General features: G+C 31.7%; 2 protein-coding genes across 2 annotated transcripts; one reads left to right on the top strand and one right to left on the bottom strand.

The window, feature by feature from the left end:
* Positions 1 to 1,096: 1,096 nt before the first annotated feature.
* LOC118073983 (uncharacterized) lies at positions 1,097 to 7,578 on the bottom strand. Its single transcript, XM_035094810.1, has 12 exons — positions 7,219 to 7,578; positions 7,057 to 7,149; positions 6,700 to 6,967; positions 6,365 to 6,613; positions 5,453 to 6,297; positions 4,012 to 4,890; positions 3,796 to 3,888; positions 3,548 to 3,709; positions 3,368 to 3,488; positions 2,897 to 3,287; positions 2,354 to 2,820; positions 1,097 to 2,259 (listed from the first exon to the last, which is right to left on the bottom strand). Exons 1-12 carry the CDS (start codon positions 7,557 to 7,559, stop codon positions 1,747 to 1,749), a joined length of 4,422 nt encoding a protein of 1,473 aa, XP_034950701.1. The 5' UTR covers positions 7,560 to 7,578; the 3' UTR covers positions 1,097 to 1,746.
* A 1,091-nt stretch (positions 7,579 to 8,669) lies between these two features.
* On the top strand, positions 8,670 to 23,194 carry Fak (protein tyrosine kinase 2 Fak). The gene is made up of 20 exons (XM_035094913.1): positions 8,670 to 8,920; positions 10,253 to 10,620; positions 12,742 to 12,875; positions 13,534 to 13,709; positions 13,824 to 13,955; positions 14,042 to 14,191; positions 14,366 to 14,554; positions 14,638 to 14,718; positions 14,815 to 15,037; positions 15,148 to 15,183; positions 15,370 to 15,501; positions 15,593 to 15,775; positions 16,030 to 16,437; positions 16,516 to 16,720; positions 16,792 to 16,871; positions 16,953 to 18,703; positions 19,298 to 19,441; positions 19,514 to 19,663; positions 19,760 to 20,091; positions 20,545 to 23,194. Exons 2-20 carry the CDS (start codon positions 10,343 to 10,345, stop codon positions 21,164 to 21,166), a joined length of 5,406 nt encoding a protein of 1,801 aa, XP_034950804.1. The 5' UTR covers positions 8,670 to 8,920; positions 10,253 to 10,342; the 3' UTR covers positions 21,167 to 23,194.
* The last annotated feature ends 1,532 nt before the right edge of the window (positions 23,195 to 24,726 follow it).

Below are 24,726 nucleotides of genomic sequence, written 5' to 3'. Positions count from 1 at the left end.
ACAATATAATAGACTGTTGAAGCTGGTGTGATTACATTCTATCGGTTTTTTACCCGATAATCAATGCTGTTGGACAAAGCATTGAATAACACTATGTTACATTTGTAGAGCTAACAAAACTCGATAAGATTGAATCAAACTCCATCGATTTAAATATTTCCGTCCACACAAACACCTGCCTCTCATTATTCAAATACCGGTTTTATATTATTTATAATATTTCTTATACGTTTTTTCAGCGAAATGATTGAATTGAATCACAATGAAAATGATCATAGACTAAAAAATACATCAATTATTGGCTAAATAAACACTAGTGAGTGATTATAAGTAAACGTTTGTTAAATGATTGCAATCATTGTGGTGATGCAATCAAAATAAATAAGAGAGGTACTTTGATGTTCGAGTGATTGCTCTCTCGATCTTTGTGTCAGTGTTTTTGGTATTCAAGTTCGAATGAAGAGACTCTAGGATGATGGTAGATCGTGTGGAGGGTCATCTTTTCATGTATCGCCGTCCAGTGTATCGAGTATTCCAGTATCTCGAAACAAGCGAGTAAGTAAAATAGCAATAATGGTTGACAAAAAATATATTTCTACTTTTTAATTTTAAAAAATATAATGACAGTGAATTGTACCTAATATGGGATATGGGTGGATAATATGAAATACCTCTGAGCGTAGATAAACAAGAACTGCACTCCATTTGTAAATAGTATAGAGCTTGTTTGTCTTCTGCTACCACTGTTAGCTTTAATCATTTTTATTCTACAGTTATATTTACACAAAAAATTTTAAATTACTTTTTTTTCTCAATGGAACAACAAACGAATACTAAATGTGTTGATCAATATGTAAAGTTCTTGATACCATACCAAGTTGTTTCTCATCATCATTCATGTAGAAAATTCGTGGATTAAATGTACATAAATTATGAATATTTTATAGCTAATTTTACTAGTTTAGATATTGAATATGCTTATAAATTATGAAAATTCATTAATAAAGTTATAGAAAAAAAAACTTTGATGCTTGGAAGTTTGAAACAAATTCTAAAATTCAACTTAAAAAACAGGAAATATTTTTTTTAGGTAGATTTACCATATTTGTGCAATTCATTATCAGCTAACAAGTCTATTTAAGCTCATAAAATAATTTGTAGTTTCTCTTTGTAAGCTGTGAGTAATGGGAAATTGTCAGAAGTAATTCGAAGCGGTGTGATAGTTTGAGTTGAGATTTGAGTTTCCCTGTCAGTAGCAGGAAGACGGGAAGTGCATCCTATCCGAAATGTAACCACAATTCATTAATGATTTACACGTGGGAAGCCACAACATAGTACGCTTGTTATACCATGGTGTATCAGATCTTGAAACAGGATATATCGCCTCCTGTTACATCGATGATATTGAGATGTATAGATATGTAGGCAGCCACAAATTAGATTCTACGATGAGATCGTCTATTCATCCAAGTTATTCATAAGTAAATCGAGATGTTGGTAGTGATATTGCTAAATAGACAGCCTTTGAATTTGCTTTGTTTATGCATACATAGTTTTAGAACACTTAGAAAAGCCTTTGTAAGTAATAGGAAGTTTATCGTGTTGCTTCCAGGAATTTAATTTATAGGCTTTGTAATTCACAAGTCAAAGTCCGAATTATTGAATAGATTGACCTTATGGAGGGCTTCCTAATCGGATAGCCATTGCTCTGAAACCTGGGGGTAAATTGAGCATTTAATAGTGTTCTTATTGATCTTTGGAGGATTCAGACAGTGATTGACATTCCGTTGAGCCGTCTGGTTTTGTCACGCAAGTGTTTGAGTTAACATTAATTGGAGCTGGATATTCAGTTTTTGCTCTACGCCATTTAAAGTTTTGATTAATTTGATTTGAATTCTGTAAATATCCACGATTTTTAACTTCATCAGTTTCTGATAATGTGGTTGCTAAATTTTGTGCATATTTCTTAGTTTCTTTTGCCTTTTTTAGTTGATTTCTGATTATCCTGTAAGCTTCATTATCCTCAAAACCTGCTGGAAAGAAAGGCAAATTTTTTCTTGCTGTTAATGTTCTGGATCCATGAATTAATTGATCCAAGCTCATTTCTTCTCCACTGAATGGAGAATCACACAGTGTTGGAGGAGGCTTTTGTTCTACTGCTATTCTTTGACGAATCCAATTTAAGTTTCTGGAGATGCTTACGTATTTCCATTGTACCCAGCTCTCGACGTCGTCACACGTATAGGCGACCATAGCAATCTAGAATAAATTATAAACCATCTAAAATAATGACAGTTATAAAATAATTGTATGAAAGTGTTTTATAATTGTTAATATATTTTTTTAATGTTACCAGTGTTTCATTTTTAAAAATTGGAGCACCAAGTGGTGGACAATTAATATATTTTGGTGGTGGTAATGATAAATCTTGTTCTTCTATAACTAAGTCAGATGATACTGATAATTTATCAGCACCTTTTGGTGGCAATAGGCTGGTTATAATGTCTGTGAAAATATTTGTGAAATCACCGAATGATCGATTTTGCTGAGCTTTTTCATTCAAAAGAGACATGAACACATTAGTCTTTCTCTCAGATGGTAATTCTTTCACCTGCTGAACATCGATTTTACTATTTTCTCCGTCAACTTCTATAACTGTTCCCAATCTTTTTATCGTTTCATCAACTACACTGTTGGCAAACTTTTCTATCTTTTCTTTGTTTGCATTTGGAATTTTCGATTCCATTATTTGCTCTATTTTCATCCAATCGACTTTAGATAATTTTTCGTCGATCATCGATAAATTTGCTGCAATTCTCTCTGTAAAATAAGTTTATAAAAATCATTTAATAATATATTATCTGCAGGTAAAAGTCTTACGAAATGACATACATACGAATGAGTTCTCGTCTACCATCTTCAGTTAAAATATTCAGAGTATTATTTTTTGCATGAGTTACATTGTTGACTGATTGTTTTTTCGCATTAGCAATTTCATCCAAAATATTTTTAATATTTTCCCGTTTAGAGTTTGAACTTTTTTCAGTGCTTTTTATTGCAGTAGTGCTTGCAGCCTCGGAATCTCTAAATAGAAAGGACGGTGCTTCAGCAAGCTTACCCGGGCTTCTTTTATATCGAATCCATGAGGATACATTTCTTTTTACTTTGTGTGATTTTCTCATTTTCATTCTGCGTCTTCCATCGTGCTGTCTTTTGTTATTATCATTTAGGTCATGGGCTGGTGGTGGAATGTGTTTAGCTTTTAATACTCTAGCAACGTGATGATTCTTTAGAAAGAAGAAACACATTATTTAAAAAAAGAATCAGTGTTGGAATTGTTTTTTTGCTTCTTTTTTGGACCACTTACGTCAGCTTTTTGAATAATTGTTATAATCTCACAGTTTTCTCCACAACAAATATGCCCAACATCATCGTAAATACCTTGTGGAAGCTTCGGAGGAACGATAGTTCCCATCATGAAGCTAAAACTAAAATAAAAGGAGTTAAAATGTTGATGTAAGTAATTGATAATAATAACAGACTTTACCCGCAATTAAGAAACAGTATGGCAAGATTATTTTTCGCGTGATTTGGATCATCAATATCATACACATAATTAGGATGCATTTCATAATGATTTATTTTAATAACATATGGTGAAGATGTTGATCCACCAACGAGAACAGCCAGATCAGCCCTGATGTGTTTCCTACAAAAGTTGAGCCATGGTCAAGGTTATAAATAATTCAATTTGAGATTTTACGATCGACTATATAAAACCACTAACACACATACTCATATAAATCGGCAAAAAGCATGCAGGATGCCGTTGTAATAGCATGCGTAAGGGTCAAAATTGCACCACTGCACATAAAATAACGGGTAGCGCTGGAAAAAAAAACGATAATTACCTATGTTAAAGAGGAAAAAAAACCAACAAATTGGCGATAAGTAAATAAAAAATATTTTTCTTTACGGTTTTATAATAAAATAATAAAATTGACTATAAACCTGACGGATCGTGCTGCAGTACAACAACTTGGTATTACTTCATCTCTTACTATAAATGCATGCATCTTCATCATCTCTTCTTCACCCTCATATTCTTGAGATATCCATCGTTCCAAGTTTATCCGACGTTTTACTCGTCGCTTAAATTGGTTTTTAATACCGTTATTCAAATTATTCTTCTCATTTTCTGGTTGAAAATCTCCCAATTTAGCACTCACTTTGTCATAAATATCATTAATTTCTTCATTTCTTCCATTGTTTCTGTTTATTTCATTAATACTCATCAAAGACAACTGTGTTGTAGCTTCAAAAGATTGTTCATTAGTTAAATTAATGTGTCCAGTTTCTATCATGTCATTTCTCTTTGTCATTCCTAGATTTTGTGACATTAAAATTTTGGTAATTATTTTTAAAACATTTCTCAAAGTCTGATTGAGATAAGTTGGATTTTTAGGAAACACATTGGACTTTCTCTGTTTGGAATTTTTCTTGAAATCAAAGAAAGTTGAAGATCGTGAGTTTTCCAAGGACACGTTGTTACTGTTGGATAAGTTGACCTGAGAGAAAGTCAAAAGAAACGTGTTTTGCTTTGGCGAATCTCGTGTCATCATCACAGGATTATCTGAGCAGCTTTTAAATTTACATACTTCCCTTGTATCACTTGAAGCTGAATCTCTGGTTTCATTTTCGTTTAATTGATGCAAAGTGTCTGATTCAATCCTCTGATCATCATGCCATTGTTTCGACTTAAATTTATTTTTTATATCCAACTTGTAAGGTTGATATTCTTGTAAACTCCCAACAATTAAAAACAAAAATATCATTAAAATGTTCCATCTCGATGACATCTCAGAATTTTTATTTCTTGAATAAAAAAAACTCCGTTAAAAACCAACGAGTTACACAAGACTTAAGAAATTCGATTGAATTAAAAAAAAATGAAGTCAATGAAGTTGTACACAGTAATTAAAAAAAAAAAAACATGCAATCGTGATTGCTTTGCTTATTCATGTTCTTTAAGTGTCAACAAGCACTGTTGATACCAAGAAACAAAAAGTTTACTAATTAACTTTGATATACTGAAGTAACGATCAATTAATTAAACGATTTTTTATGATAGATAACAATCAGTAAGAATAATAAAAGTGAATAATATTAAAATATCAATTAATCATTCTAGATATTTCGTTTTTTATTCAACAGTATTGACTTAAAATAAATATGCCATTAATTAAATTGCTAAACTAGGTTACATTCAATTGAATTCAATATTTTTAATAAAACTCAAATAGATAGTAAAGATTAATAATGATCAAGTACATGGATTGTATTACTTATAAAAATTTATTTAAATTATGAATTATTAATTCAAATGTATATTTTATGTTATTGAACTTTAATTAAATTACAATAAAATAATGAATTATCAAAATAAATAAATCAATAATCAATATCTTCAGAGTCTTTTATTATTGGATTTTCATGATTTATTTGTGGATTAACGTAATTATTAGCATGTCTACGTCGTAACCAATTATTTCTTTCCTCTTGGATTAATTTTTTATTATTGAAACCTTTGACATCATAAATATTCTGAGGAGATTGTATTGGCTTACTAGGATTTCTCAGAAACCATGAACGATTACCTACATTTTGTAGCCCATTGTATCTAAACATTCTATCCATATCATTTCCATGTGAATAATTCCTACCTCTCATCATAACTGGATTATTGACAACGAGTCTTGTAGGTTTTTCATTAGCCATGTTTACCTCTTCTTTCACCTGACCAGTAGGGATTCTCTGATGTATTTCATTCATTTCAGCTAATGATTGTAAACATCCAGGTGAATTGCTTGGGCATCGATCCATTTGTTTCGATAGAGTTTCTTGAATATTATGACTTCCAACTCGTCGAGAATTACTCCATGAATTTGTAGGCTTCTGAGTGTCTGACCAAGCTTCCATAAATTCTTGATTGGATACTTGGCGAGTATTGTGGATTATTTTTGGTTGCTGATTATAAAGCATTCCTTGGTTTTTTAGACAATTTCCTTTTCCTCCTTTACAACCCACTGATATGTAGAAGTTGAATATACAGTTTCCACAATTTTTAGTTGAATGAGTTTTATTGACATCTGCTCTTGAAGATTCATCTTCTGTATACTCTGGCTTATTCCAGTTATTCAAAACGCTGTTGATCCAATTTTGATTATAATAGAGATCAGTATACAAGAAGGGTTCATGGCCTTGTCGATCATCACAAGAAGTTGCTATTATTGCAGTCTAAAAAAAAAGGAATTGAAAGAATTCTTATATAAAAATATTTGTTTAAGTAATAAATATTTCATACTTGAGTATCATTAACCATGACAGCAGCACCAGTTTGAGGACAAGCTCTTAATCCATTACTTGATCGTTTAAAAATTCTATGATCACTAAAATTTTTAAATAAATTCAAATCTGAATCATCATAGAATACATCAGTTTTCATTTTTCTATTCAATTCACTTATCTTCTCTTTCGATTCATCAATAATTGACCTTCGACGTCGATCATACGATGGTATTTGTGGAGCTAGAATTTGATAAATCACATTCATCTAGAAATAGAATAGTTCATGGATTAATTTTGTTTTTTTAAAATTATTTTATTGATCATTCAACTCTGGACAATAAGTTAACTTACGTAACCACTTTGTCTATAAACAGCAATGATGCAATTTTCTTCCGTACAGATGTGTGTCATAGGTAGAGTAGGCAGTTCAATTTTATGATAATTAACTGATGAAATTCTGCACGCGAGACTTAAAATTGCTAAATTATGTTTTGGGTTGTCTGCACTATAAGGGTTGGTGATATGTTTTGGATGAATCCTATACTCTGCTATCCTGATGACTTGAATCGATGGCTTCAGTGGTGCAATTACCACAGACAGAGGTGCACGAATATTATGCCTAGTTAAAAAATCAGTTGTACAAATATTTGGAAAAAATAAACGGTTGAATTAACTAACTCATCACTTAGTCATGAACAAATAGTGTACCTGACATTGATTGCTTCCTGCAAACAAGATGCAGTTGTTAAAATTCGATTCCTATTTAGAATAGATCCTGCACACATCAAGAACCGACGTTGACTATGAAATAAAATAATCAGTATTGGAAATAGCAATAAAATATTGTCTTTAAATAAATTAAATCTTTACGTTTTTTGATGTCCTTGATTGCAAGGTCCTTCAACATCTTCATCTTTAACTATTATAGCTTGTATTCGTAGTAAATCTTCTCTAATATGTCCCATTTTTTTCATCCAGTAATCACCAACAATTGGTTTTGGAGTAACTACAGTTCTGTTTAATTTTTTAGGTTGCTCTGTCGTGAGCACTTCTAAAAGATCATAAGCATTTTTAAATTCATCTTCATTAGCAACAACATATTTTTGACTCATTTCACTGGAAACATTTTTTATTAAAATATTCGTTAGCTGGAATATGAGACACAAAACTATATTTATGTATAGATTACGAAAATGATATGGAAATAACATTTTGCTTGAAGTTAATAGAAATAATTAATTTAATAATTATTTTACTAATTAAAGTAAATAGATAATAAAAGGAAATAGGAAACACAGTCCAACGTAGTTAGCAATCAACTGCTCAACAGAGATTGCCTCTTGCTGTTGGTTAATTTAATCAGAAATATTAGTAAACTGTTTGACGTTGTAATTGTGATGTTATTTCCAGTGATTGTAATGAATCTTTTTACCAAGATATTTTCTTAGAGATTTTTCAAAATAATTTTAAACACTACAAAAAGTTAGTTGTAGTAATATTTTATTATTTATCTCGTAATATTAAAACTTATTTTAACCCTCTTTAGGTGACTAAGCTCTTATAGAAACCAGTACCAAGTTATCCATGCTATGCTGGCATTTGAAGCCGTCAGCTGATATAGAATTCTCTACCAGAGACTCTAGCTCTCAGATTGACGAGAAAATAAACGAAACAAATCACAAATTTATTTTTATACACTTTAAAGAGAAGTAATTCTCAATTTTTCACTAGTTGAAAAAAAAAAATCTCATTACCTTTTACTCAAATTCATAAATCATATTTTATTTTTCCGAGTGAGTGAAAAATACTCGAGCTCAGCTATAAAAACATTTTGCCGAGTTGAAAACACTCTCGTCGAAGTGACTTCCTGAAACATGTGAAAATATCCAAAATGAACCCGACTAAAATAAAAATGCTTACTCTCTTGTGATTCATCGTCCAACTCTTTGATTCACGAACGAACTGGAGATTATGAATGTATTAAACGAAATACTAGGACAAATTTCGTGCATATTTTTTTATTTTTATTTTCTATTCAATCCCACAAGAAGAAATGGCGTTATTTTGTTATAGTTAGCTCATGGGAACTTGCAAACGGTATGTTGGGGCTACCCACGCATTAAGACAGCGGTAACGAGACACGAAGAGAGAGAGAGAGAGAAGGTAAACGAGAGAGGGAGAAAACTCTCAAGTCCTTGCCTTGTCGTATCTGATCAGTAAGTGTTTGACGGTGGATCTAAACGTTCACGCGAATTCATTGGAGTAATATACACTTTTTCCAATTCACCAACCACGTGGCAATGTAATTAATTATTTGATTAATTAGATTTTTTTATCTACCAACATACAGAAACTAATGCAGAAACAATTATCAATCTGATGATGAATGAACTTGGAAGCTCATTAATAAGTGAATTTAGTGAATGCTGGAGAACTGAGTAGTGGTGATTATTTGAAAGTGATTAGATTTGCTATAAATCACTGTCATTAGCTGTTAATAATATCAGTGATAAAATGAATGACGTTATAATAATCGAGAAACATGTAATTTTTTGTTCCGACACTCCCCCATGTGTGTAATTCATAATTAATATAAATATTATTATGCAAGTTAACAGAAATGACGTTATCGTCATCCTTATGGAATGTTTCCCTTGATTTATGACACTATAGCTATTGCCATTTATTTCATTTTTTCATTCTTTCTCTTTATTAATTCATCAATGCTTTTGTCAATGAATTGTTGAAATATGTCAAGGATTAGCTTCCTAGCTACCAAAATATTATTTTAAGCTGTCAGATCACGATTGCAATTTCCATGTGGTAATTTAACCTCATTTAATTTCTCTATAATGAATTATCGAAACAAGAGTCAACCTGAGTGGCGCCCACACGTCTTTGGAGATGTTTCTTTCTTCCTTGTATTCATTCTGTTGCGATAATCAATCTCTTGTAAAAATTCTTATGAGTTTAAATAATCGTAAAAATCGTATAAATTAGCGGTTTTTATTGGAACTTGAATTTTTTTTCTCTATTAATTTGTGCATGATTTGGTCAAGCAATAAACAGTTAGTTTTATTTTGAAATGTTGTTAGCGATGTAATCATGAAATTTTTATTTTCATCTTTGAATCTATAATTGAAGAAGCACCTACGACTTTGTTTCCTGATTAAGACTAAAGTGTTTCACCTGTTATTTAATAATCTTCCAGTTTTTTACATTTACACTAACACTCAAGTCAGGCAGCTGAAACTATGATATCATATTTTTTTTTAATACGCTGACCATTCAAATAGTTTTCGGTTATATACCCACGTGATATGATCCCGGAAACATAATTCACACCTTAAATTATAAAACTCATAGAAGTAGGAGTGAAACTTGAAGTCAAGAATTTTCATGGCGTTTTAAAAATTGTTACGGTCTGTAAAGTTTTATTGAACAACAAAAAAAAAAAAATGATTTCAATCCAATAGCTGGAATAACATTTAACTTTTTCCATTCGTAATGTCTTCATTTTTACAAGGCTTCATCCTTTGCAAATTTGTAATAATGTTAGTTGCTACTTAGGAATCATTATATGAATAATCCAATACATTTTACACACTTTTTTTTGCTTGTTCGACATATCAAATACTATTCAAATAAAATTAGAATGATTCAATAATTATTTTATCAATTTTTATTCATCTCAAAATGCTATTTATTCTGCCAAAAAATCCTAATTACATGCTAAAGAAACGATTTAAAATTAAAAAACAATTTTTATTGTAATAAAGTTTTTAAGAGAAGCTTTTCCTGATAGCATTACATCAACTCTCATAACAATATGATTATAAATTTAATCTATGATTATTGATCACCAGAAGAGTCCCTATTATTTACGATAATGTTTTTTTGACAGTGAAAATTATACGCGAAAAAATGGAAAAGACTGTAATCAAGTTTATTGTAGAAAACAATGAAGTAACGGATTAAAGTGAAATGTGCAATAATGCTCAGTCTCATAGAACGTAAAACAAGTGGGATGTCATGGCCTACGGCAACTCATCCTAATTTGAACTTTAGCAAACTCGTGACAAAGCCTGTAGGCGATATGATCCTGCGACGTTCATCAGAGCAGGAAACTCCAAAGCCAAGACACCGATCATCTGTTTGGCAACGTAACAGTAAAGGTTTGCTTTGTGCTCTCGGTCAATTTGGTTGCAGTGATTCCCACTACAGTCCTGATACCATCGGGACATGGAAGTTCCATCGGGTTTCGCGTCCAAGGTGATTTCACTCGTTAATATAAAAATTCACCAAACCAAGAGAAACGCTTGGTCGATTACATTAGTTCTGGTGGCTTAAGTCCCGAGTGTGAATTTATACGTAATCATTATCGCAAGCAGACGATGTAAAAGTGCAATAGAGAAAGTCATAGGGAAAGGTAAAGCGTGGGCGATGGTGCAGGTGCGTGGTACTGTTGTTGATGAAGGCTACAGAGACGCTCGACTTTGAGTCTATCATACCAAATCCATTACGAGTTGACTAATTTATTGACGTTAATTAAAATCGATTTCCATCATTTCCTACACTTTATTGCGTGGAGAATGAGATTATAACATATTATTTATAATTGATTTATAAAAAATAGTGATCCAATTTATCATAGCTTTATAAACAAGTATTATTAGATATTTAATACTAGATACTGGTCTATAATCATGGAATACTTTGAAAATATTAGATTTTAAATAGAATTATATTATTCTTCATTGGTAAAAAATTTTATCAATATTTGTTTTAAAACACGAATGAAACTTTTTTTTAACAACTCATAAAAACTGATGTAAAGATATATCTTTTTTAAATTGGAGAATTCCTAATAAGGCTGAATCAACTATCTGTATATAATATAAATATTTTTAACATATTAACTTGGTAAAAAATTCCACTATTTGTTCTGATTAAGTTTATTTAGTAGTCATTTATACATCTCATACAGTAAAAATAAGTATGATTTATTTATAAATATTTAAGAATATTTTATTAGACTTTTATAGAGAATTATTTTTTTTCTTTAAGAGTTTATTACTAGTTTAATTTAATTCATTACCATTAATCACTACATTATACTTCCGTTTGTCAATTATTCATTTCCAAGAGAATAATATTCTTTTGAACTCCTAGAGCATAAAAATTTACATTTATAAATTAATTAGAATCCACTGAAACCCTTTCACAGTCTTATCTTTTCCTACCAAGAAAATCATTAATCTTCAAATTCTAATTTCTCTATTTATATTTTTACCAATTGTTCTACAAGCCTTTTTCTCCAGTTTCTAAGTAAATATTATTTGCATTAATTATGAATCGTTTTCACTTCAGTCGTTTGATTTTTTTTTATCGACACCAATGTATATTAATATGAAGACATTTATTTACTTTTAATAAATACGAGAAAGCTAAATGGACTTTGTGTTCCAACGATACGTGTGTGTTGCGGAAACGCCTGTGGATCCGGCGTGGTTGCCACAAGGTCTTTTAAAGTCAGATGATGTTCCTTCTAAAGGTACGTGGACTGCAGTCAACCCCTCTGCGGAAGTGTACGGTTCCTTTCATTTATGTGTCGTGGACACGCGATGCAATTTTGCACTTTGCTCTGTTCTCTTTCACTTGAAGTACCCTGTGATGTTGTCTTACTCCGCAATGTATGCTAACATCCTTTAACGCCCACAGAGAGACCCTGGTGCGCTTTCTGCCCCTCTTATAAATTTCAAGGTGCAGCCGTGCGGATCGAAAGATGCGAGGGCTGCAAAAAACTGGGTCGTACTTGGAGTGAAGTCACTCAAGTGCGAATATGCCTTATTCTAAACTGTACGTCTTGATCTAATGTGAATAAAGTATTTCTGTTGTGTTCTAATTTATTTTTATCAATTACAGGAATTAATAATAATAAGTTGTTTATATAAATTTGTTATAACTGATAATTTATTAATTTTTTGTTTTGTTGATAGCTGTGATTGTAGTAAATGAATTAGGTTGAATTGTTAACTGTTCAAATAACAGTATCATGGTTTTTGTGTTGGAAAAGATTTATTAAAATGTGTTCATGAGTTTTATAGAATGCGTTATAAATAGAAAAAAATATATGATGCCTAGTAGCAACTGGCTCCCATGTGCAAACATGAGTGTAATGAGCTTAGTGAGAAAACGAGAATCCATTCGACGCGTTCCTTTTTCACGGGCAGGGTCACGCATCGCAACGCTTTTCCCATGACGATTCTCAGATGAAAGACATTGCTGAAGAAATAATATTCTTTTTTTTTTCCTAGCTGAGAATGTCTTTATATTCTCAAGTTAAACTACTGAGTGCTTTTAGTAAACCTGTGGTTATCTTTCTTGTTACAGCCATGAGGGGATGAGCGCTGGAGGCGGTGATGGAGCTGGCGGTATCCAGACTGGAGGTGGTGGAAAAAATACTCCACCTCATGGCTCGCCTACCCCTATGGACAAAGCCACCTTGAAGGTTCACTTACCTAATGGTAAAGACTACTATTAATTTTATTAATAACAATGCTATTTACTTTACAATAAACGCATTACATACTTTTTCTATTTTCATTCCAAGTATAAAAGAGACATCTGCTGTTTGTAGATAAAAAACAAGAGTTGTTAGGGTTTCTTTTCTTTGAGGTTGAATAAAAATTTTTCCACACAAAGTATAGTAACCACAATGGAACAGCCACCATTTGTTGGAAAATAAAAAAAGTAAAAATTTTTATAGCCAGAATGGTTGTCTATCACTTTTATCAAGATCGTTTCCAACTAAAATCACGTACAAATTAATGATGGCATGACACAATTTTAGATTTTATCTGAATTTTTCCAATGTACATTTTTTTTAAATAATAAAATACATTTTATATAGTTGATAAAGTTTTATTAAATAATAAAATTATAAGATCTACTTGAAAACAATTGCATAAGAATTGAAAATTAATTTTAATTGAAAAATTTATGACCATTTTTATTTTTCTTTAAAGGAAGTACTTGACTAAAAATAACTGCCATCATCTATTTTTATATTTAACTAGTTTGCCTAGCAGACTTTCTGTTCATCTTATATTATAATTATCTGATAGAGACTACACATTTATGAAAGAAAAAAATTCAATATCACATGATTTAATATTTTTAAAGGTGGATTTAATGTCGTCAAGTTTGGAGATGCGATCGATGTCAAAGGAATAATTTCCCTGGTGACCAGTCGATTGGCCGTTGGAACAAGAAACTACAAAAATCTGTACGCCATGAGATTACATCATCCAGGATCTGGAGAGAGTTATTGGCTCCATCAGGACACAACAATGTATCAAGTATGCTTTCAATATATACTTAATGCTGTACTTCAGAACGTCTATACTTAATCCCCAGTTGTCAAAGAAGCCGAGGAAAAGTATGATTAATGACAATAATGATATCTGTCATAGGTGCAAGAGAAATATGAGCGAAAACACCCTCACTCTGAGTGGAGGTATGAACTACGGGTCCGTTATTTACCTCAGAACCTTAATGATTTATATGAGAAAGATAAAGTCACATTTTACTACTATTATGATCAGGTAATTAAATAATTGAGTTGTTATTGTTAATGTATTTATTGAATCAATTAAACTTGAGTAAATTAATGTACTTCATGATAACTTAGGTACGGAACGATTATCTGAATGCGAATCACTCAACGCTAGATCAAGATGTGGCCGTCCAACTATGTTGCTTAGAGATACGATATTTCTTCAAAGACATGCCGCAAGTGGCTCTCGACAAGAAGAGCAACCTGGAGTACCTGGAACGAGAGGTCAGTTACGGCATATATATTTTGTTTTAGTTTGTAGTAATAAATAGTGTAAAAAAACTGATTAACATAAAAAAATATTTAATCATAAAAAAATTAAATTGATCATAAGATCTTCAATAAAATACTTCACAGGATGTCAGATGTTTATAAATAAAAATAAATATGTAATTACAGGTAGGATTGCATAAATTCCTTCCACGCTCAGTGCTGAACGGCGTGAAACCGAAAACATTGCGAAAGCTCATTCAGCAACACTTCAAGAAGGTCGCTGCTCTCACTGAGCTCGAATGTATGTTCAAGTTCTTCGATCTTCTACGCTCGCACTATAGATTTGATCAGGAAAGGTTTATATGCGCATTAGGGGTAAGTAATTAAACCAGTTTGATCGACTTTCAATGATTAATCATTAATCAACGGTGTATTAATTTACTTATCTGATCTATTAGTCGAGCTGGTCAATTCCAGTTGAACTAGTTATCGGTCCAGATCTTGGGATCTCATACATGGCACATCGAGGTGGAACAGTGGTAAGTTCATTTCCTTCTCAAGTTTATTTATTATTAGTCTATTAATTAACATTAGATAATTGAATAAAAAAAATAATAAATTGATATATTTTTTAGCCCACGAGAATGGCTGAGTTCTCTCAAATTCAATCGATTCAAACTCTTGTTTCCGACTGTAAAGAACATGCCAAAGCTTGTATTAAACTTAGAGTTGCTGGAGCCTCAGAGACACTTAGTATCACTTGTTCAAGTTTGGATCAAGCTGAAAGTCTGGCTGATTTAATCGATGGTTACTGTCGGTTAACCACAGGATCTAACACTTCGCTATGGAATAGAAAAGGTAATAGGATTTTATTATTATAAAACACTTTACATGTTAAGCTACTTTTTATGGATATTAAAAAAAAAAATTGATTAGCTATTAACTTTTATTAATTCAATTTTTCAAAGCTGCTTCATGGAAAAATTACCCATGTCCCTGTAAAGGTTGGTATATGGTTAATTTTTATCAGTAGGACAATCAGTATCAGCTTATTAGTATTAATTATCATTTTTAATTACAATTGGAGATGTTTATATTTAATTCAATTGTTTAAAGAGGCAGAGTGATGTATTTATAATGTATAAAAATCATGTGGTAGCTATTAATAGGCTTTTGTTTGTTTTCATTAGATGCTCATCCACCAAAGTACCGACAAGATAATAGTGGTAGCCCTGAGAAAAACGCCGGAAAGACTGGAACAATTTTATCGGAGGATTATGCAGAGATTGTTGACGAAGAGGGCGATTACTCCACACCAGCTGGTAAGAACGATTTTCTTAATGATTTATTCATGTGATCAGACAACTGAAAGACATTTCAAATGTAAATTATTTACTCATTTATGACTTTCAGCTCGTGACTACGAAATAGTTAGAAATCAAGTAGAGTTAGGTGAGATAATAGGCGAAGGACAGTTTGGAAATGTTCATAAGGGATCGTACAAAGGTCGAGACGGTCAGACAATTGCTGTCGCTGTTAAAACGTGTAAGGTCGACGCCGATCTTGCGACCGCTGAAAAATTCTTGGAAGAAGCTTGTAAGTATTTTCATTCATCCTTACAAAAGCTATACATTAATGTCCAACCATTGTCATCCTTAATAAGGTGTTTTACGCTTTACGAAAATGATTCATTCGCAATACATACCTTGTGCCTTTGTCTATAAGCCTTTCAATTATTTATGAATATTTAAATTGAATGTTTATAGCGATCGATAATTTAAAATATTTATGAATTTATATTAATATATTCATTTATTACAAAAATAAATTTTTGAATAAATTAATTTTAGACATAATGCAGCAGTTTGAACATCCATACATAATAAGATTGATCGGCGTTTGCTCAGAGGCACCAATCTGGCTGGTAATGGAACTGGCACGGTTAGGTGAAATGAGGGCATACTTACAGAACAATAAACATCGTCTTGATCTCGCTACTCTTTTGCTCTATACATTTCAATTGAGCACAGCACTGTCTTATCTTGAAAGTAAAAAATTTGTTCATCGAGATATTGCAGCAAGGAATGTTTTAGTATCATCTCATACATGTGTAAAGCTTGCTGATTTTGGTTTAAGTCGATGGGTGGAGGACCAAAGTTATTATATCGCTAGTAAATGTAAATTACCTATAAAATGGATGGCACCTGAGAGCATTAACTTTAGACGATTTACGACGTCGTCCGATGTATGGATGTTTGGTAAGATTACATATTCACATATAAATATTCATTATTTATTAGCGGATTGAAAATGCTCTTACTATTGTTTGGTTTTAGGTGTTTGCATGTGGGAAATATTGATGTTAGGAGTCAAACCATTCCAAGGAGTAAAGAATAATGAAGTGATACGTAAACTAGAAAATGGAGAACGATTGGCTCTTCCTGATCGATGTCCTCCGCGTTTATATTCTTTGATGTCTCAATGCTGGAGTTACGAACCGAGTAAACGACCAACTTTCAAAGACATTCGAGAAAACTTGCAGTAAGTTTTATTCTTTTTATTTTATTATGTTTATTCGAGTATAGAAAATATCATATTCCAATTTATTTCAGTGAAATTTTATTGGAAGAAAGACATCAGCAGCAGGAAACGATGAAACGTGAAAACCGTCGAGTGCAAGCTATGTCCTGGGGTATGTATTGATTACTATCGAAGAAGCTGATCTTGCTGTTGAATTATTTAATATGACTCATTGGTATATCTATGTATGTAGGAGCAGATGATGTTCCACCTCCTAAACCTTCGAGACAACCTCAAACATCCATGGAGCCCGTTCAGGTATCGACAACAGCAGCTCCCGTGTCCACATATATCGTTGCGCAGAGTCCAGAGGTGTTAGCTCAACTATTAAAGGATAACCAAGCTCGGGGGGTATGTCCCTCTGTGTACACGACGCCTGCCTCTGCCTTCAATACGCTTGCGGTTCAGTTTCAAGATGATCAGCAAGTTCTTACTACTGCTACTGTATCAGACTTACCTTTCTTCGAACCTACCGTTTCCGAACCCAGTAGCATCGGCTACAATGAATGTCCATCTGCAGATTCAGCTCAATCAGAAGCGAATCTAGACTCCCTTGACTCTACAGATACAATGTCATCCATTATGTCTAATCTTAGCATGTCGGATTCTATTCAAACGCAATCACCTGCCGCGAATCGAAAGCAACAGCAACAACGTAAGGTTAAAGAGATGCAAAATTTATATGCAGTCAGTTCGAAGGTGGTTGGTAATGTGACAGGTGATTTATATTCACCTGTTCAAAAATTTTCGGTCTCTTCTGGCGTACCAGTATCTACTGTGACATCTGTGAGTGGTGATATTTATGGTCCCGTTGCGAATTTTACTCAAAGCTCAGCAATTATCGGTAATTTTAGTCAGGGTCCAAATGTCGGTAGTAATTTTAGTGAAAATATTGATAATTCCGGGCCCAATAGTTTCAATAATGTTACAAATCATCAAGTTCCTACTAGTCTGATGTCTCAGCATGCACAAAATCAACCTATCTTTTCTCAGTTTGCCAAGTGTTCTTCCTCAGGTGTTTCTCAGGCATCTGGTGGCGGTCAGAGCTCGGTTATGTCCTCATCAAATTTAAAGAATGCTATTGGTGGTGGGGTTAGTTCAGCTATTCCCGTTTCAGGCACTGAATGTTTGTACGGTCCTGTGTTAAAATTCCGTGCACAAACAGCTCACAGTCAAGTCTGCACTGATGCAAAATCTGCATCTTCCGTTGGGCAATTTGCTCAAAACTCGCGAGTTTATAGTCCGCCAACACAAAATTTCCAACAACAAACAGTACATGCACAAAATTATCAACATCAACAACATCCAAATTTTGGACAAGGTGGATCATCAGTGCATGAGATAAGAGCAAAATATATTGCCAATATTCAGCAAATGAATCAACAACAAGCACCTATTGTTACTCCAACACAATACCCGGTTCATGGACAAGCTAATGGAGTAGCACCAACTTATACAGTCCAATCAACCCCAGCCATGGTTGTTCAGGCGCAGAATTCATCTCAACAGGGATTTGAAAACCAAACACCAACCAGTGGTTATATTAATCCATCAGTCAATCAACAATATTCAGCAATGGTGCACGTATCTCATCCACAATTCGCTGTACCGATACAGCAAATTAATCAGCCTCAATATTCATCTTCACCAGTAAAACATATGCCAATAAATTCTGGAGGTATCGGTGATTTTAATCAACAAGGTGTCAATTGTTCAATTGCTAATGCACAGATGGCAAACGTCAGTCCACAATCATCTAGACCTAGTGGACCACAAGTAGCCACTGGCATTGCTAAAATAACGACTTTTGTTAGTTCTAATACAGAAGAACAACTCGTGAGCTCCATCGATGGTACTTTATCCAGCTCGCTGGTTTCTTCAGCTGTCAGCGACAGTACCATGTCATCTAGCGGCTCAATCTTAGAAGAGGTTCAGCAAGATCAGGTTTGGCAAAGCCCATTGGAAATAACAGCATCCGTTATTTGATAATCTACGATTTAGAATGATTTGTTCTTGGTTTTTTGGTTAGAATTTTGATTATGTGCACTATTTCGCACTTTCAATTTTGTTATTTACGCTTTTCGAAGCACGAGCTCTCACATTTTTTAATCGGAATTTTGTTATTTATTTTGGAAATAGCCCTGTTTATATTATTAGTAGGTAATTGATTGTTTGTATTCATAATTTTAATTATTTAGATTAAAGATTCCGGCATGGGGAATGTTTTTTTTTTCTTACGTCTGCTGATGTTTTTTGATTTGCATGCACAACGTATGTTTTTGTGCTATTTTCTCTGGATTTTTTATGCATCTCTTTAATCTTTCGCCGTATAAAATAAAATTCTGTACATACTTTTTCAATAATCTAATCAAGGAGGCGTTATTTTTCTCTAACCGTATAATATTCCAATTTTTTGACACATTAATTTTCTACTGTTTTTTTATAACACCAATATACTTTAAATACAATAATCCATAATTTTTAATTACTGACTTAATTATAAATTATTAATATATAATTTTCATTATACAGTTTCAGAGAAATACACAGTCGCAATTGTTTGACAATACTACTGAAAATATTCATAACAGCATCGATGAAGAACAAAAATTATTGGAACAAAGACTTTTTGAACAACAAAGGCAATCGGAGGAAGATGGCCGATGGCTTGCAAGAGAGGAAGTATGAAATTTTTTTGGAGTTGTTAATTTTACACAAAAGATAATACTTACTAATTGTTTTATTAATATTTAGAAGCGATTATCCATTGCTACAAGTGGCGATGAGAGTGCGAGTCCTCCTATTCCACGTTCCATGACCCAATCACCAGCTCACGAGACTCATAGTGCCAATACAAGTTCGTTTGGTTCGGATAAAAGTGGTGACAAAATTATTGTCGTCAAGGTATACATACTCATTTATATTTATTACATTTTACAATAGGTTTTATTTGAGAGCAAATGGATTTTTTAAACAAATATTATCTGATCTTTATTGTAGAAAATGGAACCCACACCTACTGCTGATCTAGACCGAACAAATGACAAAGTATACGATTGTACAACCAATGTTGTTCGAGCTGTAATGTCCTTATCTCAAGGAGTTCAACAAAGTAAAGCTGATCAGTATTTAGAACTGGTACGAAGAGTAGGAATTGACCTCAGATCGTTGCTATCTTCAGTAGATAGTCTTGTAGACATTTTACCTGCAACAGCGCATCGACAGGTTGAAATGGCTCATAAAGTATTAAGTAAAGACATGGCTGATCTTGTGACCGCAATGAAATTGGCTCAGAATTACAGTTCTACTACTTTGGATGCTGAATATAGAAAGTAGGTCATTTTTTATTTATTCCCAAGAGAACTTTTTTTTTGATGTCAATTTCTTATGATAATTTCTATCAATATTGATAGAAAGCTCATTTTTTGGGGTTTATATATCATGTAATTTTATGAAAGAAGTTTCGTAATATTCTTTGATGTGTACGATTATTAGAAAAATAAGTTCAAGTTATTTATTAGAGCATGATTATATAAAAATATTTCAAACGTAAAAGTGAAGCAAAAATTTTCTAGTTTTGTAGATGTCACTAAAAAGTTGAATATAAAACTTTTAATGAATATTTAAGAACTTTCAGAAGCTCTTTTGATCTATCATTATAAAATTATTTAAATCTTCTACAGAAAATTAGAAAACTTTTTGTATCAACAAAAATGTTATTCGAAACAATAATTGTATAAATTATACACTTATACACTTGATCTAATGAAATATATTGTTTTTAGGGGAATGTTATCTGCTGCTCACGTTTTAGCGATGGATGCAAAGAATTTACTCGATGTTATAGATTCAATTCGTATTCATTATCCGTATGTAGATAATCAGATTTGCGAGAGGCACCACGAAAACATTTGTAACACCCGTCAATCAACTCCAGAGCATCGGATTCGTTCAAGTCAATCAGGAGAACAGCTCTTGAGACGAAGTCAATCAACTGAGAGGTCGGAAATGACTTTCAGACAAAGTCAAAGTGGAGATGTATTACACAGATTAGATGGTAGACAAGTTGATCGTTCATTACCTGGTAGTCCATCGGACGGAAGTTCAATGTCTAGCCTAGAGCGAAGACATCGCATAGTGACCAACAGCTTAGAGAGGAATTCAACTGCAAGAAAACAAACAGCTACGAACAGCTTAGAACGGAAACGACCATCAATACCTTGCACAGGTTCTCCACATAATTCAATAAGTTTGCCGCCAATTGTACCCGTTTCCTGCAATGTAGTGCAGACGACAGCGCCAATTATTCATCCAAGTCAAATGATAACGAAAGATTTGAGCCAGTCTCCATCAATTTATCCAAACAATGGCAAGGATATAAGTGAAGTTGCATCAAATGACAGCTAACAGAACAATGTTTTATCTTCATTTGCACGGTTCGAGACTTTCAATAGTGTTTAAATAAAAGCCAAGTCATTCGTTATCACGTGATAATCAGTATCCATATAAATCCATATTCATTAATAATTCCAAGTAAACGTGAACATACGCATCATCGTCTGTATATAAAGTGAATGATCATTCATTTAGATATATTCAGATTATGCATAAATATATTTTTTTTCTCAAGTCTAAGCGATCGATTGTGCTTGTCCGATTTTTATAATTTCATACTTTATACATTTTTGTCAAAGTGTACTTACACATAGGACAGTATTCTCTAGATTTAGCATTCATCAGCGACGATTCCATGAGATGAAAACTATTTTTTCTGTTGTCTAATTTTTTTATCAAATTAAATTTTATTTTGTTACTTTATAAATTGATTTATTGTACGATCGAAAAATTCACTTTTGTGTTATATTCAAAGTATTCAATCATAATAAAATGATGTTATATAAAGAAGAAATAAATTAAGTGGAGATTTATAAAATTTATCTGTATTTGTATAAATTGTTTTTATTGCGTTTATAAGGAAGAATTCTTTCACATGGAATCAGCTATGAATAGAAGAAACCTTATCAAACAGTCAAGGCGAGAATTATAAAAAAAAAAACTCCAAAGCTTTAGAGTATTCGTCAGTATATTCATTATTTTATAATAACTATTACAATAGGGTGATTCAAATGAACTGCTCAATTCAATAAAAACTAGGCATATCTGTTTGCAACATGAAGCTATAGTATGCATACGAAGAAACGCTAAAATAATATAACAATAAAATAGTATGATAACAATGGAGCATGCAGCTTTCATATTATTCCTGATTCTTGAAAGAAGCTTTTAAAATTTTTTGAATAACGAAACTGTTGCAAAAGTTTAAATTTTACGGTAAAACTGTGTAGGGTGAATGTAGTATCATTGTTTCACCCCCTAGCAGATAAATATATTCATATTATGAATTATTGTATATTGATGTGGTAATATATTTGAATAGTATCCTCATTAATATTTTGCGTCGACAAATTGTATTTTTAACATATATACCACTGATTCATTGTTGCATCGTAGAATTATTTGAACACATGAAGTATTTGTTATTGAAATCGAATTGTAACAAAAGCAAAAATTCATTCTTTGATTATATCCTCACTTGACATTTCAAATTACAATCGGAAATCTCCATTATTCCATTAAATTCGGGGCCAGCGATTTCAAATTATAGCCCGTTTATAAAATTAATGACGAAAGCGTTGAATTTTTGTAATTTTGGAGCATTTTAGAGACTATTGGACTGTGCACATTACCAGTAATTTGATAAATAGATTCGTATTTGTACTAATTTAGATATTGATAACATTTTACCACGTTTATAGAAAAAAATACGATGCAGTTTTTATCAACTAAGTGACAGAATAATTAAATGAAACAATGAAACTCGAAGACATTTTTAATACAAGAAAACTTTTTCATTTGTATGCCAGTTTTGTAAACACAGTTAATTTATTTTTATGATACAACAATTGATTATTTTTTCAATACTCTGGCTGCGATAAAGATGAGAAATATTTCCATTATTTGAATGTATGTTATTATGTTTAAAACCTTGTATATATTATTTTTATTTCTTGTAAATTATGTTATATAGTGTGCATTTTTTAAATTGATTTGCAGATATTTTTGTTTGTACATTAAAATTTATATGTATCAATTTCAATTTCGAGATTTTACTAGAAAAAGCTGTCATTTAAATTTATTCATTATATAATTACAATATCTTGTTATAAATTATCAGAATTCGTGGTTGTCATTAAATGAATTATGAAAAGTTTATATTCATCTGATAAACTAAATTATAATAAATGTTAAATAACAGTTTAAAAAAGACTTACTTTAAGTGAGCCTACGCAATAAATATTCCTTGGAAATATCAATAGATTAAAAAATTTCATATTCGTTTGAACTCGAAACGCACATTTTTGATGACAATTTATTGAATAATGAACAATATAAGTTAATTAATAAAAGAAATTAATAAATACTTTGTAAATTTGTGTAAATTCATTTATTGTATCAGACAGGCAAAATAAATGCATGTCTACATTAATTCCGTCATCACAATTTCAATAATTTAAGCACTCATAAAATCCTGTTACTAAAATTTTTTTACTATTTGTTTCTTGTAATTAATCTGTATCAGATATTACATGAAAATTGTTGCTATATGCTATTTTAGCGCAAGGTTTCCTGTCATCTGATACACGATATTACAGAAGCCTGTGTTTAGTATAATCACAATTAATTAGAATATATGTATCTATTACATTTACTAATTTCAAGATGATCCCAAGATGCTTCTGTCAACACACCATTATTTCTAATTTAAAGCTAGTGTTCCAGGTTACTTGATATCTTATTAAATCGTTCCCAAAATATTGAAATATATAGTTTGTATTTAGTATCTAATTAAATTTAATACGAGTGATTTTTTAAATGCAAATGCGAATATAAATCAAGTAACTATATTTTAAATCGAAAATGTAGTCTTAAAAGCGAATAAATTTTACGGTCCCAATTAATATCCAACTATTTTCTATATTTCTAGAACAATTGATCTGCTGATGCGATTCTAATTGATTATCTGGTCATTAGTGTAGCTTGCATTTTACTATTTTGCGCTAGATAACCTGAACTGTTTATTTAATTATCGTTTAATTAATGATATTTTTATTCTACCTATTTCTTCATTTCACTTTTAAATTGAAAATGATTTATTCTTAATGAAAATTTGAAAATTTCTTTTAGTCATTGATTTCGAACATGATAGAATTTATGCTGATATAACCGTCTTTTCAAAAAGTTCTTTCCTTGGATGGCTTTAAGATATTTAATTTTCAACGTCTTTTCAAAAGGTGAAAGAACATATTGTAGAGTCATCTGAAAACTTACAGCATCCACTTTGATGTAATTTATAAATATTCTATTGAAGAGAACCACCATCTATTGCAATTTCGACGCAAAATAAAGTGGAGACAAAGAAGAATTGTTCTTTGGTGATTTATTCTTTAGCCATTAGTTATTTAGATTTTTAGTGTTTTATGTTAGACATAACTATAATAGTGTGAGTACAACTAAACTCAGGGAGTATCAACAACAAAAAAAGTCTAAACTGTTTGAAAAAACAAGCTTTGTTTTTTTTATTGGCGTAGGTCAATATGAGAGAATAAATAAAACTGGCAATAAAGCGTCAGAGTTTGATAGACCATTTAACATTAGAAGTTTCATTGATCAATCAAAGTTTTATGTGTCTAACATTATTGCTGAATCTTGTCTGATTTTTCTGAATTACTTCAATGTAAGTATGCATTTAGTCTACAATCAATACTTAAATTAATAAAAACGAAAATAGAAGCATGGACGATAAGAGTTTTTAAAAAAATATCAACCAATTTTCAATGTTTTTATTCTTCTAGCAATAGAAATAGAAATATACATATAAATTCTAGATGGATTATTGTAATCCGACT

This window comes from Chelonus insularis, unplaced genomic scaffold (assembly GCF_013357705.1).
Source record: "Chelonus insularis isolate UGA/USDA-ARS -01 unplaced genomic scaffold, ASM1335770v1 scaffold_714_pilon, whole genome shotgun sequence".
Classification (NCBI taxonomy): domain Eukaryota; kingdom Metazoa; phylum Arthropoda; class Insecta; order Hymenoptera; family Braconidae; genus Chelonus; species Chelonus insularis.
The sequence above is the reverse complement of the archived record's forward strand: the minus strand, read 5'-3'. Positions and strand labels throughout refer to the sequence as shown.